This window comes from Aythya fuligula, chromosome 5 (genome assembly GCF_009819795.1).
Source record: "Aythya fuligula isolate bAytFul2 chromosome 5, bAytFul2.pri, whole genome shotgun sequence".
NCBI classification, from domain to species: domain Eukaryota; kingdom Metazoa; phylum Chordata; class Aves; order Anseriformes; family Anatidae; genus Aythya; species Aythya fuligula.
The window spans coordinates 10244073-10262984 of record NC_045563.1 but is presented as its reverse complement, the minus strand read 5'-3'; the positions used below and the strand labels follow the sequence as shown (position 1 = coordinate 10262984).

The 18912-nt window shown below is 41.5% G+C and overlaps 1 protein-coding gene across 4 annotated transcripts in view; it reads right to left on the bottom strand.

Moving 5' to 3' along the window:
* The window catches only part of PPP1R13B (protein phosphatase 1 regulatory subunit 13B), a 70479-nt gene extending 53848 nt beyond the window's left edge, over positions 1–16631 (bottom strand). For 2 of the 4 annotated variants that reach the window (XM_032188196.1, XM_032188197.1), the window contains exon 1: positions 16471–16631. In XM_032188196.1, coding sequence (XP_032044087.1) covers positions 16471–16479 — 9 coding nt within the window. In that variant the 5' untranslated portion in view covers positions 16480–16631. The remainder of the gene's footprint in view (positions 1–16470) is intronic. The other 2 variants (XM_032188198.1, XM_032188199.1) reach the window with 1 other exon arrangement.
* Between the last annotated feature and the right edge of the window lie 2281 nt (positions 16632–18912).

Here is an 18912-nt window from a genome sequence, read left to right as displayed (position 1 = left end):
ATTAAATTCCTTCTCTTCACAGAGCACAGAAATTACTTAAAAATATATATTTAATACCTCTTATAGAAATATGGAAGTAGAACATTAAAAGAAGTCTTAAAATAAGATCTTCCTTCAATTTTGTAATGTCTGCACATATGCAATAGCTTAATGGAGAGGATAAAGCCAAAAAAATTAAATGAAAACCCCACAGATGTTTCCTCTCAAGAACTTTACCACTGTTGCCTTTGTCTTCTTCAGTAAATAAGCTTTCATGTCTAACAGCAGGTGTTCAGCAGGATTCAGACTATTTCATAAACCTATACATACTTGCTCTTTATTTGCTGAAGGAATACTTAGGACACTTTATTGTTCTTTGTCACTGACAGAGAAAAAGCTTCAGCACCAGTTATAGATACGGAACGTGGAGTCTCTTACTCTTCCAGAGGTAGACTTCAGTAATGGCAGAGAAATAAGCCAGCAGTTTTGCTAGAGGAAAGAGCACTATCATCAGGCATTTAAATATATTCAACTACACAAGACAGGTCTGCAGATTATTAATGAAAGGTATAGTAGTAGCTGACTGGAAGGCTTCCAGTGCTCCAGGAAAACAAAACCTAATGAAACAATAGCAACTAGAAGGACTAGATGCTTGTATAAACAACACGAGCAACCCACAGACTCGAATGGTGTTCTACAGGCTGCGAGAAGCAAGACATAAATGGGGCCAAAAGAAACAAAAAAAAAAAAACAAAAAACACAACACACGACTCACCAAACAAATACTAAGTCTCTAGCATCTGCTTAAGATAGAAGTGATCATTTAGACATTACAATCCTATACTTTGTTGTATTAGAAGCCATAGTGCTGTTAACCCACATCCAGCTCTCCTGGCATCATTTTTATACAGGCTGCTTGTTGCTTGTCACAACACTGGAATGCTTTCCTTTAGATTCCGATGGTTCCTTTGAAAGCAAGCAGCAGCTGGGGCTTTGATAAATTGATTTAAAAGATGGGCAATAAACATGTGGCTACAAAAGGGAAAACAGGTAAAGCCGAAAAGGGCAAAGTTAAAAAATAAAAAGAGGTTAAAAAGAAGTTGCACTACAAATAAATCTATTAATTTAAAAGGAAATCTGTCTAAGTGCAATATTTAACGTCATGAGCTAAAGAAACACAGCCTGAAGTTAGAGAAATATAAGACATGCCTCTTGTGATGTTTTCTAGTGGAAAAACGTAATTTGGCACTTGCAACAGAATGAGTTCAACATCCCTGCATCATTATCTCTTGGCTTGATTCCTAAATTGCTACATCTGGAGGAACAGCAAGAGATCTTGTTGTTGCTCCTTGATGCAAATAATTCCACCAAAGGACTGCCAAGACACTAGTTACCACGTAAGAGGCTTCGGGGATACATCTAGATACACAAACACATTCTTGCTGAGCACATTTCTTTCTGAAAGCAACGTACCGCTTAAATGCGAAGATTTATTTTTCCATAAAAAAATAATTCTGCTCCACTATTTAAAATACTGTAGGCCATTATACCATCTTTCATGATATACACAGCCACTGTTAAAAGGTGGAAGTTGGAAACTTCTTGAAAGACTAGCATTCACAGTTCAGAGAAATATTCTCACCTTGCAAACTGGTATTGTCTGATTTGCTATAGGAGTCTTTGCCAACTACTACCCACAAACAGGAGACTGATCTCAGAATCAAGCAGTTCTGAGAAAGACACAGTTTTTCTATGACACTTGCTGGCCTCATCAAGGGCACTCAGATTTTTATGTTTTAGAATACATTTTGTCTGTAAATCTTAGAATGACAAACCCTCATCTGTTACTGCCTGCCTAATTTCAGCAAAATTCATCTATTGCACCTGCAGGGAAAAAAAAAAAAAAAAAATCAGCAAGCACATCAATTCTGTGCTGGTTGTTACGTGAAGTAAACAAAATTGCTAACTTATTAAAAAAACTAGCAAACACTTGCTGTATTTAAATACAATAACATTTGTTCACATATTTAGTTAATGAGAATTCCTTAAACAATGGATTATACTGAAAATGCACAAACCACACAGCAGAAGTGTGAAGAGGGCCAACTGCACCCTGGGGTGCATCAGGCACAGTGCTACTGGCAGGGCCAGGGGAGGGACTGGCCTGCTCTGAGCCCCTGTGGCCTCACCTCCAGCACTGCAGGCAGTCTGGGGCACCACAAAACATAAAGTAAGACACAAAACTGTTAAGAGAGTGTCCAGGGGAGGGCTACAGAGGTGGTGAAGGGCCTGGAGGGGAGGATGCACGAGGAGCAGCTGAGGCCCCTTGGTTGTTCAGCCCCGAGCAGAGCAGGATGAGGGGAGGCCTCATGGCGGCCTGCAGCTCCCTCACGAGGGGAGCGGAGGGGCAGGCGCTGAGCTCTGCTCTCTGGGGACAGCGACAGGACCCGAGGGGACGGCATGGAGCTGGGACAGGGGAGGGTCAGGCTGGGGGTTAGGGACAGGTTCTGCACCCAGAGGGTGGTCGGGCACTGGGACAGGCCCCCCAGGGCAGTGGTCACAACACTGAGCCTGACAGAATTCAAGAAGTACTTGGACAATGCTCTCAGACACAGGGTCTGATTTTTGGGTGGTCCTCTGGGGATGCAGGAGTTGCACTCGATGATCCTTGTGAGTCCCTCCCAACTTGGGATATTCTGTGATTCAGTGATTCCAAACTCGGGCAACAGCAAGACTCAAGATCAAAACAATAGCTACATTGGTACAGTCCTCTTTCCTGAGCTCCATTTGTCCTTAAGCTGAGATATAAATAGTTTGGTAAAATACAAACATGATTTCCACTATTTGTCACATCTCCAACTCAGCATCCTCTAAACCAAATGGTTCAGAGTTAAGTGGGGAACTCCAGTACAAGATGAGGTGTGGCCCCCTAATCTCCTGGGGGAGAAGGGAGGAATGGCTGTGACACTACAAGCACATCTCATCATCTAGCACAATTCAGTGCTCACATTCACAGCTCTAAATCTTCCCTATCTGTCAAGGTGATCAGTACATCACATAACAAGCATATGACAAGCTTGAAACAACAGTTCACCAGCTGATGAGATATGAATAATATGTTTAAAAATACTATTAAATATTTGACTTTCCAAACCATTAAAGAAGACATGATGCTGAAGAACAATACAACTGTAATTCCTTTAAATTCTGCAGTAAACTCAGGTGAACTGCCAACAAATTAAAAGCAAAACCAAATTAATTCAAGATGACTCAGCTTCAGACATCATTTTATTAAATATGAATCTCAGCTTTCCATTCAGAAAGAAAAAAGGAAAGCTGTATTCAAACAGAGAAGTTAAAAGCAAACAAACACACCAAACCCTACAAACAGGACCTCCCCCTCAAAGACTCAGGAACCATATGTCAGATTAAAAAGCCAAAAAAAAAAATTTTAGTTTTTCTGGGTGGGAGATATGTGGAAAAAATCTTATTTAAGGTTTTTGCATGTGGGAATTAGCAACACTATAAAATACTATAATATACTTGGAAAGACAACTCATCATGACAACACAAGGCAAAGCTGAAGAAGAATTGAGTTAACTGTGAGGTTTGGGGTTAATTTTCCTGAAAGAGCAGTAGAGCCTTCAAAGTATGCATGCAACAGAAGTGTCCCACAGAACTTGTATCACAGAACTGAGTGTTCTCAAATTATTAAAAACATTTTGGCCAAGGCTAAGGAAAGGGAGGTGCTGATGTTTCTACAGTCTTGTGTTCGACCTTGTCAACAGCTACTGCAAAGTCATCCAAACCCCACTGAATTCCAGAAAAGCCTGACCAAACTACTGCATAGAAAATAATCTCATCAAAAGATTATAGGACACGCACAGATATTTGTGCCTTTTCATTTACGAGTTTTCAAAAGAAAAATCCATACCACATAAAAACCGACCAACTAAAATAAGATCTTCATTGAAGATGTGCCTTTGGTCAATTAATAAAGACTATTTGGGGCACTGAGCACCACTTTTCCATTTTACAAACAAAGAACAACTTTTTTGAAGTCTCCAGACCCACACCCATATGTAAAGTTGGGACCAGAATCAGTGCTACTCTTTCCTTTAATCTTCAATAGATCAGAATAAGAAGGGACAGCCACAGCTTTCTCCCAGGGAGTGGAAAGCATTAACAAAATACTGATTGTTTAGCACATTGCTTCCAGGGAATACCAGCCATTCAATCTGAGATCTGGCTTGGCAAAAACGTAAAAAGTGAAAACAGAATATAACCTCTGGGATTCAACAGGCAGTTTGCAGAGTTTTCCTTCCATCATCAGGGTGGAAATTGCACATAATAGAAAATTACTCTTTCCAGTCCATTTCTGGAGTTTTTACATGGAAGATTTAAAAATTAAAAGTCCTTCTATTTTCCTGTCAGATATCCATTCTGTCTGAATCAAAAAAAAAAAAAAACAAAAACACAGAATATCCTCCCTTCTCCCCCCCACCCCCCCAAAAAAAAAAACACTTAACTGAATTTACACAAGGTAAAAATTAAAGTTTCAGGTATTTCATATACAAAAGAGACCCATATAAGGCAATAGTCTCTGATTTTCAAGGAAAAATCCCGCATACAACATTCTAAACCATTATAAGAAATCACCATTAAGTTTTACAAGACAAAATCACAAAGTGTATTATTTTACAGTAAAGAAACAAAAAGCAAAGTAATCCCACCTTCTTTTTTATAACTCTGTCCTTTGTCCAGTTTTTAGAGTTAAGTCCAGTCTTTCCTGATAGCCAAGATTTCTCTTTTGGTGTTTTAATAATATTGTGAAGAACCATCCTTAAAATATTCTTCATGTGTAAATAGTAGTGAATAGAAATATAATAGTGCAGAGCTAAAGCCTAGAGCAGTTTCTGTGCAGCAACTACGGTGAAAACCCACTTCAATGGAGTATTTTTGGTCTGCTGGCACATGAATTCAAGCAGCGTTGACGAGCAGTGATAAGATGTTCTAAGGAAACAAGACAGGCCACAGTTGTGACAGGAACAAGATAGGCTAGATCAAGTTTCGCCTAATTAGGCAAGGTTGCAGTAGGGGAGTTCTGCTATCCTCTCATTGTGCAATAGTCATCTTTGTTTGATGTTAGAATAATGAAAAACATTAAGTATTCATCCGAAGTAAATTTACATATAAGGCTCTGTCTGTCTCAGGACAGACAGAAGTGATTTTTTCCATTGAAGGGGGCAATAGGGAGCAGAAGTTCAAAGAGCAAACGATGCTAGCATCTACCAAAGATGTTTACATGATGCTTTTCCTGAAATTAGTGAAACTTTTGAAGACAACTAACCAGCTTAAAGACAAAACAACAACAAAATCCACCGTGTATTTACGCCTAAAAATACTATAGTTCAAGCACTCCTCCATTCTTGGCAGAGTCTTTCTTCTTGCTGGATGTAATTCAAGCAGCAGAGAATATAAAATGGTAAACTATGTTTCTGATTGCCTCTTCATGTCAAGGGACAGGGAATGTTTATCATCATTCCTGTCAACACTACCCAGGATCCAGAGTGAGGCAGACAGAGATGGCACCAACAGTGCATTCAGCTCTCACTCTACCATTGCAGCAGCAAAGCGCGCTCTTCTGCCTGACCCATTCCCTTAATAGAGAAAACAGAACGAGTGAGCAAGTGACCCAGCGTGGGGGGAACAAAAACACACAAAGATACCCACAGTATGAAAAAACAGCAGAACTGAAACAACCCATCTCTCTCAGAGCAGATTATAAACTACATTTTCTGTGTAGCACCTTATGCATGAACTGCAGAAGGAAGAGTAGTAGGTTCTCGGTTTAATTTGCGATGCACAGAACTGCTACATTACCCTTCCCCACGAGCAGCGGCAGAAGGAAGAAAAAACTGGTAAGGTTCCATATTTAGCCTGCTTCAACATTCAGAAATAGCATTGTCCTCCCTTAATGCATTTTGTCAGAAACGCAAACACTCCGATCCCATGCAGTCTTCCTTCCTCCTTAGCAAACAAGTACCCTTGATAGGTTTACTGGGAATATAATCAGAAGAATAATTTCAGATTTCTAAAATGCAGCAACTTAAAAAAAATAAAAAAAATTAACCTCTTAGGAACTGAGGACATTTTAAATAAATTTGAAATGGGAGAATGTTTCTTAAAAGGGAAGGGTTGTTTTGCTTCGAAAAGGATGGAAAAAATCTAAGCTGGTTGTTCTCCAAAAGCAGATCGTATCTTTATCTGCCAGAAAAACAAACTGTATCACATGAATAAATATTTGAGAGGCAAAGCTGGGCCTATATTAACACACGTTGTGCCCATCTTCCAACTGTTGCTACAAGCTGAATGCTTCTGAACAAAAAAAATCAAAAAATTTTAATACCTTACTTGGTATTAATTAATAGGAGGGCTTAACATACATGTGCATTTGGGAGGTATATGGGAGGGTCCAAATCTAAAGCCCACCAGCCCTTTGGATGATCAGGATCTTTTAAAAGAAGCATATAACTTAAAAGACATATCACTGGACTTCCTTCTTTTATCCTGTCATCCTCCCTTCGGAAGTAATTGAAAATGTCTGTATGTACTTCGTTAAATCAGATAAATAATAAAAGCCATACAAGCACAGTGTAGCCCCTTCCTTTTTCTCATATGGTCCATAAGCATATTGTCTCTAAATTGAGTATCTGATCCAGTACAGTTATGTGGCTGACTGATTTGTAACTGTTACTTCTAGGAAGGAAATTATAAATCTAGGAGGGAGAGGAAGATAAGGATACCACAGCTACATCCTCTGGTTGCGTAATGTATTATCAGCCTCAAAACTCTACGTTAAAGAAATAAGGGGATTCCTCCTCCACACAGCACGTAAAGAGGTTTGAATGCTCTAACTGCAGATGAGGTGCATGAAGTTTTTCACAGGTATAAATTCTTACCTTATATTAAATGCAGCAACTACATAAGGTCCAAGAAGACTTGCCCTGTGTAACAAAGCTCATATTCAGCAATGCTATACAACTGCAGATGACATAAATCACTCAGCGGGAAAGTAAAACGCAGTCTATGATCCTACTAAAGCACTTTATCATAAAGACATTAATGGCCTCTGAAAAACACATGGAATGATGTAGGAAAAAGAATATAAAGTAGAACTGGAAGTGTAATTCCATAAAGCACAATTCTACATCAACTGCAGAACAGAAAATTACTTGACATAAATCTATAGATTAAAATTGGTAGATGCGAGCAGCCCATACAAGGAAGCAACACACAAGTATAATTCTTCTGAACTCCTGCTGTTCTTTAAACCCCAACACCGTATTTATAGTATCATTACATTTAAGCCTTTTACTTGTTTCGGTAACTTGGATTCCACTTTGCCACCCAATCTCCCTCTCACTATTTTCACCTCTGTGCTCCTCCTAAGTAAGCTTTATTGTAAATGCCTAATACATGCAATTCGTTGATTTTGAACACGCTTAACTACAAACATGCGTGATTACACAAAGGGCCTCTAAGCCAGGCTTGTACACACTTGTGGAAACTTCAACTAAATAGGCACCTTAACTTCCAGATGAAAATTATGAGAATTTGTACATTCAATAAGACAATCAGCTTGCTTGCTTTATATACAGTCTCCTTTAGTTTCTGCAGTATGATCAAAAATCCATGGATCATACTGGGGAAAGAAAGGAAGCTCACACATCTATGATCGTTTTTCTTCAAAGTTAGTTTTAAATTAATTATACTTAATGAGACAGGTACCTAGATTCACTTATCACTTCCACTTAGGCAAACTGACAGTTTAGTTTACATATTTCTGAAATCTATTTTACTGAGGTAAAAATATCATGTTCTATTACACTATACCAACTGTGAGCTCAACCACCTATGCAGAGGATGCGTTGTAGTGAGCGTGTTTCCTTTTTCCCCAAAGCTTCGAGAAAAATCAAAGCCATAAAAGAATTTGAATTAAATATGTCAAATATGTACATTTAAATACAGACATTCAAAAAAAATGTTCTTCTGAAGAAGAACATACCTAGCATGCTTTTCCTGGGGGAGAAGAGGGGAAGCTTTTTTTCTCCTTGTTGTCCTCCAGAGGATGCCAGAAGCAGGGGGGCATTCCTAGCCCCCTGCACACCAGGGAGCTTGTCCCAGCCAGGCCCCGCACCCCGATGCACACACACCTACCTACACGAGGACACTCGTGCTACTGTGCCCGCTCCCATGTCAGAAGACACCTTTTCCTCAAAAAAAAAAAACTGCAGTACTTGACAGGAGGAGGATAACTGAGTAACTCTGGCCCCCGTTAGGGTGGTGAAAGGAAGAGAAAAGGATGACAAAGGAATTCAGACACAACCAAGATATGCTCAGCCCTGAGCACTGGAAGAGGCTGCTGAGACCTCACTCCTTTAAAAATTTCTGTGTAGTTTGTTAAACAGCAAGAAAAAGCCAATCAAAAGCTTTATCCTGCTTCTGAAAAGGTACAGGCAAGTACCTGCATGCTCCAGATTATGCTCACTTACAATTTTATGTCATCAGTTCTTCCGAGCTCTGGGAGCGCAAACGGAATAGTACCGGGTTGCTTCAGGACACTTTTTTTCCTCAATCAGCTAGGATTGCTGGGGATAGGGGCAGCAGTAAATAGGGATAATGCAGTAGCATCTAGAAGACCCAAATCACAGTCAAAGACTTGTTAGGTTGAATGTTAGGAAAACTCCAGATACACAAATACTGGAAATGCTGTATAGTAAGTTCTTTTATTTAGTGTAGTTTATACATCCCCAAAGTGCTTTTTCTGACTGAAATTTCGTAATGTAAAACCAAAAGTCTATATAAAATGCTATCAAAGAAATCTAAAGGTAGGCAAATGTGAAAGTGAATTGAAATTCAAAAGCCTTTATCTCTAACAAAAAATGAGCAAAAGGACTTATATTGAAATAATATAATTTATGTGTCAACTTAAGTATTTGGGTTGGATCCCAGAAGCACACTGAGGTCAATAGAGCAGCTTATAGTTCAAGCTGATTTAAACCTAGTTCAGAACTTCACCTCCTATCAGCACTACAAAAGCAAACACTACTGCTATCCATCATCCGAAAAAGAAAGGTAAAGAAAGTGCCGCAGTCAGGAATTTGGGTTGGGGGAACGGGCTGCAAGCATCGCACTTTGAACTGCTTTGTGTCAATGTAAAGCCTTGATTCTTATGGCACATTCCCCGTAAGCAAACGGAGTCTTGCTGAAGTGCTGGTAAATGACAACAGAGCAGTGGACACACTGCAGCATCAGTACTCCAAGAAGCTAGTCAGAGAAAGGACTGCAAACGTTTCCCAGTGACACGGGCTAGTAGACACCAATCCAAGTGGCATGGTTTTTGAAATGACTGCATTGATGCTGACATGATTAACAAGTGTAAAGGAGGTGAGCCATTACACATCTTTTTCCACTAGCAGAAAACCATGATTCAGACGTGTAGCTAAAATTTTCCAAAACTCGGATAACTTGGGACAATAAAGCAGTGAGGAAGAACATTAAGCATCAGGCATGCTGAGACGTTCAGAGCCGCATGCAGAGATGAAGCTGCATACAGAGATGAGTTTCACAGTTTATTTTCATAAGACACTGTTTCAGGAACTCAGTCATCTCCCAAAGTGTACATACAGTCCCACTGTTTGGAGCCTGAATAGTAATTAACCTATTCGTTAGCCCATTCATTAGCCTGCAGAATCATACAAAACTGTTTCATTTCCAAGAACTTGCTGTTTTTAAGTACACAGCAGGAAAATCTAACCTCTCTCTGTCAATGCATCTGCACAACAACTTGAGCTACGAGGACCCTGCTTGAGTATTTCTAATAAAGCCAAGTATCTCACGCAGTTAGAGGTGGTAGCTTCTATGCTGACCACATCAGCACACAGTATGTGCTCTGGCTAATGTGTTGTTCTCTATACAAAATCCTTACAGCCTGAGAACAATTTCACAAACACTCAATATTCTATAGAAACGTGCAAGTACCCTCTTCTTACTTATCTTTTCAAAGGAAGTGTCTGAGCTATTTGAACACTTGTCTTTGGCTAGATGGGATGGGCTTGGATTTTGACCCATGATATTGGTTAAGATTTTACAGGATATCCATATACTTTCTGAAGCCTGTTTTATTTTTCTTCACCCAAGAGCAGTAAGCTTTGGGAAAAAGAAAAAAGTTGAGCTGCACTGCAAGTCCCACCTACAGAAGAGCAGTAAGAATGCCAACAGGTGCTGCACTCACTGTCTTGAACCATGTCAGACAAACTGCATTAAGAAAGTGGATTACAGAAAGATTTCCTCATGCAAACATGTTCAAAGTGTATCTCTAACTTAAACTGCACCTGTTATTCTAAACTAAGATTTAACCCAGCTTTCTGGAGAAACTACAAAAACATTTATATGCAGGTAAAACTACACTTAATGGCTATGGTAATCTTGCTGGTCTCAGACCACCCTGTTTCTTTTCCTTAAAGATCAAAGAGCAGCACAAGCATTACTTTTGTCTATGTATTAATAATGAAGCCCTGAATACTGCCTTTTTTTTTTTTTTTATCCAACACTAACTCTCACAACCCTCAGCTGTTCACCTTTGGAGATCTAGATGGATATATTCTGTTTTTTTTTTTCAGGGGAGAGTGATGTTTGCCAGTCTCAGAGTCAAAAATTGACTCCCAGGAGAGGAGCAGAACACGATTCATTCAGATGCTAGCTAATGTGTTGCACTTACGTGCATGAGGTCAACCCATAGGATTTGGGATCTGTAAAATTCTCCTAGATCAGCCTGGCGGAGCCCTGGGGCACTGCACTGTTTTCTTGTTTTCATTTCAGAGAGCTGGGAAATTTGCCACCTGGGACACAAACCACATACCAAAATCTTCTACGCGTATCTCAGCGTACTCGTGCACTACCCTGGAGTTCTTTCAGGCTGAAAATCCCATTGGTAAGCTGATAAAAGCGATTACGCCCTTCTGGCAACCTCCGCGTTTCTGCCCTTTCTTGTGCTGGTCCCGGTGCCTCTCTGACCCCGCAGCGAGGCGGTTTCGGTGTGCTAAGCTGGCAGAAAAGTACCCCGACAAAAAAAAAAAAAAAAAAAAAAAAAGCAAACAACTTCCTGCTGAGTTAGCAAAGTAAAGTGGCTCAGCACTGATTCAGAAAAACACCAGCGCATGAGAGGGGGCAGCAGGGAAGGCAGCCTCACAGCAGCCCCTGCAGTGACACACACACCTGAAACCTCAGTTTCCCCCAGCCTTGACTTGTGAGCAATATTTTAGTCATGGGAAAGCTGAAATCCTTCGGTCAAACTTGAAGTAGGCAGATATATAGGTGAAACACACCGTCTGCAATGAGTTTAGATTACATGAACTCTTGTTACCTGCTGAGGTTGGAATTCCTTAAATAAAATATCAGTTTTACAGCTGCAGTCTCCTCACCCGTAAATACAACTCTGCTGCTAAGCAAAGCAATGAATTGGAAATCAAAAAATCTCAACTGTACTTCCAACTAGTGAACGTCTAGGCTAAGTTACACTATGAATCTTAGGAGATTAGGTGAGAATAATTGGCAGAAGCCAGAAGGAACATAATACTGCAAAGTAGGAAAAAAATGTGCAGCAAAGTAGTGGCCTCGACCTGAACATTGCACTTCTTTTTTTTAAATTTTATTTTCTTTGGTCACAACTTCTTTTGTATTTGCTTCTCCAGACTTTCTCTAAGACCACACATTGCACCCCAAGCCCTCACTTGCTCCCGTTTCAGGGAGCACAGATAAAGCATTACTGGATTCACAAGCAAAAAAAGAAAAAAAAAAAAGTAAAAACTGGTAAAGCCATAACTGCTATTTCTGAAGATCTCGGCAGTATAATAACATCGTTCAGTTTAATTTCACTGTTCTACTGATATAGCAAGTATTAAGGGAACAAAATTCAAGATACGTTGCTTAGGGTCCAGCTTCTACCACCTTACGACTAACCTGAGTAACCACCCTAGGCTGAAACAGGAAGATTCCCCCTTCCCTTCTGTCCCTCTCAGCCAAACAGCTTGCTCCCTCCTGTACTGGCACAGACAATAGAAGTCATAATATGAACTGATTTAATGCACTAGTCTGGCAAATTATACACATACACATGTGTATATATTATATCTTCAGCATTCTTTGGATGCATTTTTTATATTATTTTTAGTGCCCTCGATCAGTTTCCTGAGGCAAGCAGTACAGCATGCTCAAAGCAAACGGTGGGAATGGGCAGCAAGAAGCAAGGAAGAAGGAAACAGGCACTTCCACTGGCCACAGGAAATGGTGAATTCAGCTCATCTGCATTGTGAAACCTCAGCCTTGAAAGGAATTCAGTCGCTCCAACATCCTACTGCACCATCGCGATAAACCTGCACGCTCCAACACAGGCGAGATCACACACACTTAGCTTCTGGGCAAGGCTGAAGCAAAAAGAGAGTGTGACTTAAAATCTAGGTGAAGCAACTAAAAATTTGGGTTCAAGACAGTTCTTTTTCTTAATTAAACAATTCATGTATTTGCTTGTCCTTTGATTTGTTACAGATTTTACACTTTGTCCCCTTGAGAGCGTTAAGGGTTTTGACACTCAAATCAACCCCTGAAGGATCGCATCCCTTATTGCACAATATATTCTTACTATTACCTGTCATAAAAAATTGTTTTCAGTAACTCAAAACACTGAACACATTCAATTGGATATAATCCTTAATACATTACAGATTCTTACACGCTGCCAAGTTTAATTGATTCTAATGGCAGACTTCCAAACTACCAGAAAAATGTACCTACCAACCCAACAGCATGAAGTGTTAAAACTTTATAGTATTTATTTACTTAAAAGTCTTGTAATTTAAGAACCAGTGAGACACAGGATACAAGACTAATGAAGAAGACGCTTATGGAAGTGACAATGATATTTTAAAATACCTAAAAACAACACTTTCCAACAATTTAAGGAAAATAAAAATAAATGACTTTGCTGGAGTCTGGCAAGATCTAAAAGTCCCTGAATGTTTAAGAAGATATCTGAGCTTTGATTTTAACATAGAGCATTAGACTGCAAATTCTCCTTAAAAAGACAATGTCTTTATTCTATGTATGAGCAACTCTTAGCACGATGTACATACCTGTACATTGTATTAATATAAAAATTAGAAGAATAAGCTAGAATGCTTTTTATAATATAGTAAGAAGAGTTGCACTTTACATCAAACTTTAACTTGGTAGATTGACATAACTTGATTTGATGGAGTGGCATTTTGCTTTCAGGTTAAGTACCTGTCCTCTCTAAAGTCTATAATGGACAATCTGATCTACATTATTAGTTTCTCTTCATCACTAAATGCAATCATGTGCCTCAGAATTTTCTCATGTTTCATTAGAATCCACAAGCCTCTATTAAGTATATTTACATGTTCTAGCATCAGAGTAGCCTACAAAGCATCCCTTTTGTTGACATGCTGAAGGCTATGAACTCACACTTCCCATAGAATAGGCCATATCCTGACATCCTAAGACAACAGTGACATGATCCAAAAGAGACGAAATGGCCTTTAAGCTTTGTTGCAATAAATAACTCCATTAATAATGGCTGATAAACTTGCAAATTATTCTCTGCAGTCAGTTCACATTTATTCAGCAAACAAGGATGATATCAGTACTGCTGCTAATTATACAGCTATGAATTAATTGCAATATATTTTATCTCAGCATCACCGAAAATTCCTAGTACTAAGTGTATGACAGTGTATGCCTTCCTTCAGACTTACACAATGTAGAATTATGTTAGCAGTGACCTTTCTAAGCAAGAGAACAGTGCACACTGATTTGAAAATATTTTGCTTTTAAATTAGAAATAAACAATGAGCACTGTGGACTTGCTGGGAAAGGTTTTAGACTGAATACACGATAAACATATAGTCATTTGGAAAAAAAAATATCCTTTTTATAATTCACCTGGAAGACAGCTTAATTCAAAGAGAACCACTGCAGATACCCATCTTTGGTTTGTGTTTTATCAATTGTTATCTATCTTCACAGATCAGGAACACGTGCAGCGATTAGGAAGATATTAATGCACATTGTAATATTCAAGATCCACTTGTGTACTGTCTAGTCTAATATAAAATATGCCTCAGGGATGATCTTTCAAGAAGAGCTGCAGTTTCACACAGAATTAACCAAAGCGCAGTCCACATCTCATTACTCCTTGGAAGCCAAGCTGTGTTCAGAACTACCAATAAAGTTGCTTTTACATTTCATAAAAACAAATTAGAGTAAGCAACATGTATTTATATAGAACCTGTCAGCAAAAGAAATCACAGATGATGAAACCTTTCAGAAGTAATTCTATTCCCACATTAAAAAAAAAAATCCACCACACAGGAAAAAGGAAAACAAACAAACAAACAAATATATCACAATAATTCAATTTTCTACTCTTCAGATATGACTTCTTTCTTAAAATTGACAGTATGGAATGTAAAAACATTATGAATCCAGAAACGGCCTCAATAAAGTACTTCAACTGTGATAAATGCAAGTCACTAAAAAAATGAGAAAAGTTGGATACTTTTCAAACATTTCAATTTGTTGACAGAAAACTGTAGCTATGCCCACTTGTTACAATTCAATAATTGTAGTATTATTAGTCTCTCCTCCTACTATTATTATATACTTTCGCTAATTATGGAAAAAAAAAAAAAAAAGAGAGGATCAAGGAAAAAATGTTTCTATGAATTTGAATACAAGGAATTCCATCACATAACTAGTTAGAGTACAAGCTTTTCCCTTTTCAGACTAAGAAATCTCAAAAAAAAAAAAATAATCACCCAGTACCACAGCCACATGTTCACATTATTTTGATATTATATGCCGATGACTCCATTAAGTATTTTTCCCCCCCATCCTTGCAGTCCAGAAATAAAATACTTGGGATAAAAACCTGTCAGACTAATGGCGCTGTCAAAGTGTCCATTTAAATGCACATGTTCCCAACTACCTTCTGACAGACAGTCCGTAACAGCATTTAAAAGCTCTTCAGAAAGGCAAAATATTTATTATTCTAGGATTCAGATTCAGTAAACTCTAATCTGGAACATTACTACCACTGCAGCGAGGTAATTTGTTTTTATTAAGACTCAGCCGCCAGTATTAAAACGCTTTGAAGTACATTTCAAAAACATAACACAAGTTTGAATCTTATAACACTTCCAAATAACCACAAGCGACTGCTATATTTAAACAAGCACGAAGGCAACAACACTGGCAGAAACACTCATCCAGTAGTTAAAAAAAAACACACACAACACAAACACAAGAGGGACTTTTACAGAAAGCCAAGCGCCGCACTACGGAAGTTGTGACATTCACCTGAAACACACACGAGGCAGCAATGGGAAGCAAATACATTCCTGATGACCTAGCCTGTCATTGGCACGCCGGGCTTTCGGTAAGAATGCGATGAACGTAAAGCACAACCCAAGGTGTGCTGGAAGCTGGGAGAGCTGACGGTTACCTCTGTGCTGCTTTGGCTAGCCAACGGCCAGCTGGAGCAGGTGATACTGGGGAAGAATTTGGGGATTTTGGTATCTGTTGGTAGGAATTCTCTCTCAGTATCGGTGTCTTGGTACCTGGCAACTGGAAGCTGAGGCACGGCGACGAGCTCGCCATAACGCCTGCTTTTAATCGCTGCCTGCGCTGCCCAGCCTGAAACTTTACGTCCAGGTGAAGCTCTTCGCTTCCTCCTCTCAGCCTCGGAGCAAAGCACCCTATCCCCCAACCGAAACCCATTCTGCGGCGGCATCTGGGCTGCAAGCACTGCAGAGGACCTGTAAATAAAACCCTCTTTTTCCCGTGGAATCAGCGCAAACACGTGAGCCCTTCCCCAGAGCATCTCCTCAGCCCACGCTGGAGAGAGGCAGGGTCTGGGGGGGACCCCCTGACAGGAGGGCACCCAGGAGGCACTCCCCTGACAGGACGGCACCCCCACAACCAGGGGGACCCCCAGGAGGGACCCCCTAAGCCCTCGGGGCACCCAGGAGGGCCCCCCCAAGACCCAAGTGCCCCCCGGAGCCTTTCGTGTCTCAGTCTCGGTGCCTCCAGCCCCGACCCCCAGGGGCTCCTCGGGACCGGGGGGGCCGCAGCTGCCGTGAGCAAGCCGCGGGGTCACCGACTGAAGCCCAGAAGGGAGCCGGGCCGAGCCAGAGCTACCTGCCCGGCGGGAAATAACATCAATTAACCCTTAATTTTTTAAAAAATGGGTGTTTCGAAGGGGTTAAAAAAATAACAATCCCCCGAACCGCGGAACAACCGCCCCCCCCCCCCACGGACACGAGGGGGCGCCGGGGGCCGGGCACGGGCGGAGCCCGGGGGGTGCCGCGGCCCTGGGCCTGCGGCAGGGCGGGCTCAGCCCCTTCCACTCACCGGCATCATCGCTGCCGCCGCCGTCAGCGCCGCTCCTCAGCCAGCCCCGCCGCCACCACCACCGGGCCTCGCCTGGCACCAGCCCGGAGGCCGCCTTCCTCCTCCTTCTCCTCCTCCTCCTCCTCCTCGCTCGGCCTGGCGGCGGTGACAGGTGCCCGGTGCCCTGCTCGCTGCCTGCAGCGGGCGGAACCAAGGGGCCCAGGCGGCGGCGGCAGCAGCAGCGCCCGGCTCCCAGCCCCAGCGGCCGGCTCCCGGCTCCCAGCGCCCCCCCCCGCCCGCCGCCGCCTGCCTCCTGCCTCCGCCGCCGCTTCCTGCTCCGCCCGCGCCGCGCCGCCCCGTCAGGGGTTAACGGCCGCCGCCGCGCCATTGGCCCGGGCGGCAGCGCCGGGGGCGGGGCGAGGCGAGGCGCGGGCACGGCGGAGGGGGAAGCGGGGGGGGGAGTGGCGCGGGAGCGCGCGTCGGGGCGGAGGGGGCGTGGGGAGCGCGGGCTGAGGGGGGCGGCCATGATGGAGGGGGGGTGTGCCCTGCCTGGTGAGGGGCGGCCTCAAGATGGGCAGTGGGGTCCTGGTTGTGGCTGGGAGTGGGCATAGGTGGTCTTGCAAGTGTCTCCTAACCCAAAGCACGCTATGGTTGTGTGATTGTGGTACAAAACCCTACATAACAGCCTCACTCCTCAAGGAGCCTGGCATCACGCTCCACCATGCTCCATTCCCCTCTTTAATATCCAGCCTTGGTTCCTTCGCTTCGCCAGGGCCTCTCTTCCGAGAGCTGCGGCAGCAAGATGAGAGTTAACAGCTTGGAAGGAGCCAGGCACGACGCGAAGTCAAAACAGCACCATATGCTAGTGCTGCCGCACATGCGATGTAGACAAATTTCATATTGTTGTGAGTCTTAAATCCCAATCTGGAAAACACATCGACCCACACCGTTCCCGTCAGTGGCTGATCGCCAGCCTTTGTTACTTTGCTTGTAGAGCACTGCGACAGATCTCGGCTGGGAGTGAAAAAAAAAACACACATTAACTTTGGAAGTTTGGGGGAGGACCTCAGGTACTGTTTGCATAGGTCTCTGAGGCTAAGCAAGATAATATCGACGATAATTGCATATTAATCTCAAACATGAGCTTGTGTGTTAAATTTAACCTATACCATAAGATTCTGTAACAGATAGTTGCATAAATTACCTTAATGCATATGTGCCTAAGCCCTCATGACGTGTCCCTCTCAGTGAATTTACAGGATCTGGTTTGAACATTGTGATAGTCAAAGCTGCTGCTTCTCTCAGTCCTACAGGAAAATCTGATTAGCATCACAAGATAATACTTTGTCGGTTTGAAATTATTTTGCAAGTATTATTTGGAGTGCTACTAGCTGACAATACCCCTATTATCATACTCGGTTTCTTGTAAGCTATGATTCCACCTCCCACACACAGCTTTAGAAATAGGTAAGAATGTGATACTTCTGACCTAATAAATAACTTTCAGATCTACTGAGAATAGTGGTATTAATTCTGCAATTAAGCTGACCTGAAATAAAACAGGCTATAAGGTGATCGTAGTTAAATTATCTTAAAACAAAAGACGGGGGTGGACTTATCTTCAGCAAGTTGATATTGAACTTTAGTGAACAAAAGAATAACAGAATAGATTTTTTTTCTCAGTATTTGTGGTGAAATTCTTAACTTTATCAACAAGGTAATTATGAAACTTTGTCACAAATGTTCTTTAAAAGTTACTGTCTTGTTAATTAACCAGGTCAGATATTTTTTTGTTAACCAGAGATTCTTAACTTATAAATTCTTTGCAGGCATACGTCATAGCTGACTTTTCCCTGTTTCCACTGATTGTTAATATAAGCTGAAATACTAAAAATACTACCCTGGTATTGCTTTCCCATTGCATTGGCAGGAGTGCTGACACAATGAAAATTGGGAGAACGGGGTGTAGACAGTTGCCACCGGGAAGGCAGGCACTCCTCCACGCAGTGCCTCCACTGGAATAATGGCCTCTGGTATAAAACCTTTGTCAGCCTTTAAGACAAGTTGCTTTTGGCTGGTGCAGGTCCAACCTATTCAGCAACCAGATAGACTGGATACTGTGGACTAGGAGGAAATGCCTTTAAAAGGTCTATTACATACTTTATATGCAAGTCTGCTCCAACTCCTATTTCTACTTGCCTTGGGGAAAACAAACAAACAAACACAAAACCTATTGCTTCATCCCTTCCCATCTCCACTTTCCCATAGAAATTATAAAAAGAAAAAAAAGTTAACCAATCTTCACGAATCATAAGACTGAAAATTGTGCCTGTACTGTGGTAAATTAGCATATTTCTTGCAGAATAATCTTCTCAAGAATCACTCTTTTATTGGCCGAGAGGTAGAGCAGCCATTATAAAACCTTCCGATTCCAACTATTCTGACTTAAAACGTCAACAGGTG